General features: G+C 45.4%; 1 protein-coding gene across 1 annotated transcript; it reads left to right on the top strand.

Moving 5' to 3' along the window:
- Positions 1-1,805: 1,805 nt before the first annotated feature.
- LOC123114649 (uncharacterized) lies at positions 1,806-3,113 on the top strand. The gene is made up of 2 exons (XM_044536107.1): positions 1,806-2,074; positions 2,129-3,113. The coding sequence occupies exons 1-2, from the start codon at positions 1,806-1,808 to the stop codon at positions 3,111-3,113; spliced, it is 1,254 nt and encodes a 417-aa protein (XP_044392042.1).
- Positions 3,114-3,398: the final 285 nt, after the last annotated feature.

The raw sequence follows: 3,398 nt of genomic DNA, 5'->3' as shown, positions 1-3,398 counted from the left end.
AAGATCTACGCATATATATCTAGTTGGATATGAGTGATCATGATTTATTATTGTTGACATTACCCATGAGGTGAATAAGTTGGGAGGCAAAATTATAATCCCCTATCTTTCTATATGTCGTGGTTGAAAGTTTTTGCTCCATATATATGTTGTGTTGTTAACAATCATAGAAGACTAAATGATGGTTGAGTATGTGGACTTGCTAAAAAGCTCCTACATGAGACCCTTCCTAAAAATATGATGAATTGTAATTGCATTGTTGACTGAGAACATAGTTTGTTAGTTTTCAAGAAAACTTGTGCCCTATAATTCATTCTTGTGATGAATTGTTACTTGCTCATGAAAAGTTTTATGATAATGTTTATTGCTGCTATAATAATGATCATGATGCTACTATATCTGTATTTTGTTTTTATCGACACCTCTCTCTCTAAACATGTGGTCATGATTATCGATATCGGCTTTCGCTTGAGGACAAACAAGGTCTAATCTTGGGGGAGTTGATACGTCCATTTTGCATCATGTTTTCCTACTATTATTTATAGTGTTTTAATTAATATAACACTTTGTGGAGCAATTCTAATGCTTTTTCTCTCTTAATATGCAAGATTTACATCAAGAGGGACATTACCGGCAGCTGGAATTCTGGACCTGAAAAAGCTATGTCAGTGATACCTATTCTGCACATCTCCAAATGAGCTAAAATTTCACGGAGATTTATTTTGGAATAAATAAGAAGTATTGGAGAAAAGAAATACCGGAGGGGGCCACCCAGGTGCCCACGAGGCACCAGGGCGCGCCCTGGTGGCTCGTGGCCACCTCCTTCATCTTCTGGCCCTCTCTCGAAGCTTCAAGGGTCTCTTTTGTCCAGAAAAAAATCTCCAAAAAGTTTCGTGGCATTTGGTATTGATATTTTGAAAAAACCAAAAACATGCAAAAAAATAGCAATTGGCACCGGGCACTAAGTTATTAGGTTAGTCCCAAAAAATGATATATCATTGCTTGTAATCGCATATAAAACATCCAATATTGATACTCTAATAGCATGGAACAATAAAAAATTATAGATACATTGGAGACGTATTAGGGACCTATGAGAGATAGAGTTGGGGAGCTGGGGCAAAGCTTTTACTATTGAATCATCCCACATGACTCGCAATGAACGACCCACACGGTGAAGATCGAGCGCGTCGGTGGTCCCATGTTGAGCGTTGGCCAAAATTAAAGTGTCCATGCCTCCCTAGTGCTACAGGCAAAAATATTTTAGTTTTTTGTTGGAAGCAAATCTATAATTTCTGGAAAGCATTAATCTTTTGTGCAACCTCCATCCCAAATTAGTTGAATTAGATTTATTCAGATACATATGTATCTAACACTAGAACCTGTCTGGATACATCTGTATTTAGACAAATCTGAGTTAACTAATTTGGGATTTGGGGGGTATATGTCTATTTCAAGCAATCACGACTTACCAAAAACAACAGAAAAAATAGGAAGCAATCACGACTTACCAAGGAAAACAAAATTTGAGTAATTTAAGTAATTTCTGGAACCATTAATTAAATTTATATTGATTTGGTGGAAGCAAATCATGACTTACCAAAAACAGCAGAAAATACAGCTGTTACCGCAATTTCTGGAAGCAGTTTTCTGCATGCACGTCTCTGTGGCTCATTCGGATGCTTTAAAAGATTTCCATCGTAAGCTAGCGCACACAACTTCTCTCTTTCTTTCTTTGCTTGAGCGGAAGCCCCATGTTATTTGTTTAGAAATTCCCCCAACCTCGTCAAAATCCTAGCCCCACCATGCCGCCAGGCCCGAGTTGGGCAGACCTGCTACCGGAGCTTGTCTGCCGCATCGCCGACGGCCTTGACGACCTCAAGTGCTACGCGAGTGCGCGGGGCGCTTGCAGGACATGGCGTCACACGCTCGTGCTACCATCACCGTCGCTGCTCGTTGACCACGGCGACGATCCTTCCAAGCGTTGCACCACCGCTGCCATCAAGCGTCGTACCACCGCGGCCTCAATCCCCACGCGTCGCTCCTTCGAGCTCAACGCCATCCCTTCAGGCAAGCTCTGCCCTGCCGCGCGTTGCTCCTTTAAGCTCGCCACCATCCCGTCGGTCAGGACCTGTCTCGGCTGTTGTAGCGGATGGCTCGCCCTATCCGTCCGCATCGACGATGTTCATAGCCTGCTCAGCCTCTTCCACCCCATCACGGCCGCCGAGATCCTCCTACCCCCGCTTGTCTACGACAGCCGCCTCGTCTCCAAGATTGTCTTCGCGCCCAACCCTGCCACTAATGACTTCATGGCCGTTGTGATCTATGACATCGATAGGGTTTCCTACGTTACCGCAGGGGCCAGGAGGTGGGCCGTCCTCGACCCCATTCGCCTCGCCGTTGGAGACCAGCTCGCCGACCTCCTCTACCATGGAAATGGTAGGGTCTACTGCCTCACTCGGTTTGGAGATGTCCATGTGCTCCTCCTACCGCAGCGCTGCCGCCGGGAACCTATCATCCTCGAGGGGCCCACATCAACATATCCTGCGGTGCATAATAGGCAAATCATCGAGATGCATGGGATAGGACCGGATCTAAATGCGCCGGCCACCATTGAGACGTTGTTCTCGTCTGTGAGAAGCAACCTATCATTCGATGACGACGCCGGTTTCGCCCCGCCATACAACACAATCTCGGCTTTCACTAGTGTCAAGAACCTGGTGTTCTGTGATGGTAACCTGTACCAAATCTGGAGGAATGCGTCCTGCATTGTTACTTTGCAGCTGCCAGAAGGGGGTCGATGCCGTGTAGCGCATGATGAGATATTTGTTCTGAGGTATGACCCCCAGCGCCAACCATGTTGGGACGTTGTGGCCGACTTAGGGGGATATTCAGTGTTTATTGGGAGGAACAATTCAGTGTCGATATATGCGGAAGGCATGCCGGGACTTAAGGGTGATTGTGTGTACTGGATTGGTGGGAGAGGTAGGGATCAGGGCATGGTCTTTGACATGAAGACTGGCAGCTCAACACCTTGCATTCCCCTCGTGGATGGTGTTCTTCTGGGGTCTCCACAAAGCACAATATGCTGGTACTTTCTAAGCGACAAATGAAAGAAGAGTTAACTGGACCCAAGCAAGGGCGCGGGCTGAATCTGGACAAAAGTGATGTGTCGTCGGCCACATAGTGATGAGGATCGCCAACCACCTTGGTGGAAGTGATGCTATATAATAGGTAAAGGGTTTTGTTCGTGTTTTTGTATACTACAATTGAACTTGATATAATTCCTGTGGCACCGTCGGTAAAGGGTTTTGTTCGTATTTTTGTATACTACATTTGAACTTGATTTAATTCCTGTGGCACCATCGGCCTGTCATTTTGATTCACTATTCCCTGCA

This window comes from Triticum aestivum, chromosome 5B (assembly GCF_018294505.1).
Source record: "Triticum aestivum cultivar Chinese Spring chromosome 5B, IWGSC CS RefSeq v2.1, whole genome shotgun sequence".
Taxonomy (NCBI): domain Eukaryota; kingdom Viridiplantae; phylum Streptophyta; class Magnoliopsida; order Poales; family Poaceae; genus Triticum; species Triticum aestivum.
This window is presented reverse-complemented; position numbering and strand designations above follow the sequence as displayed.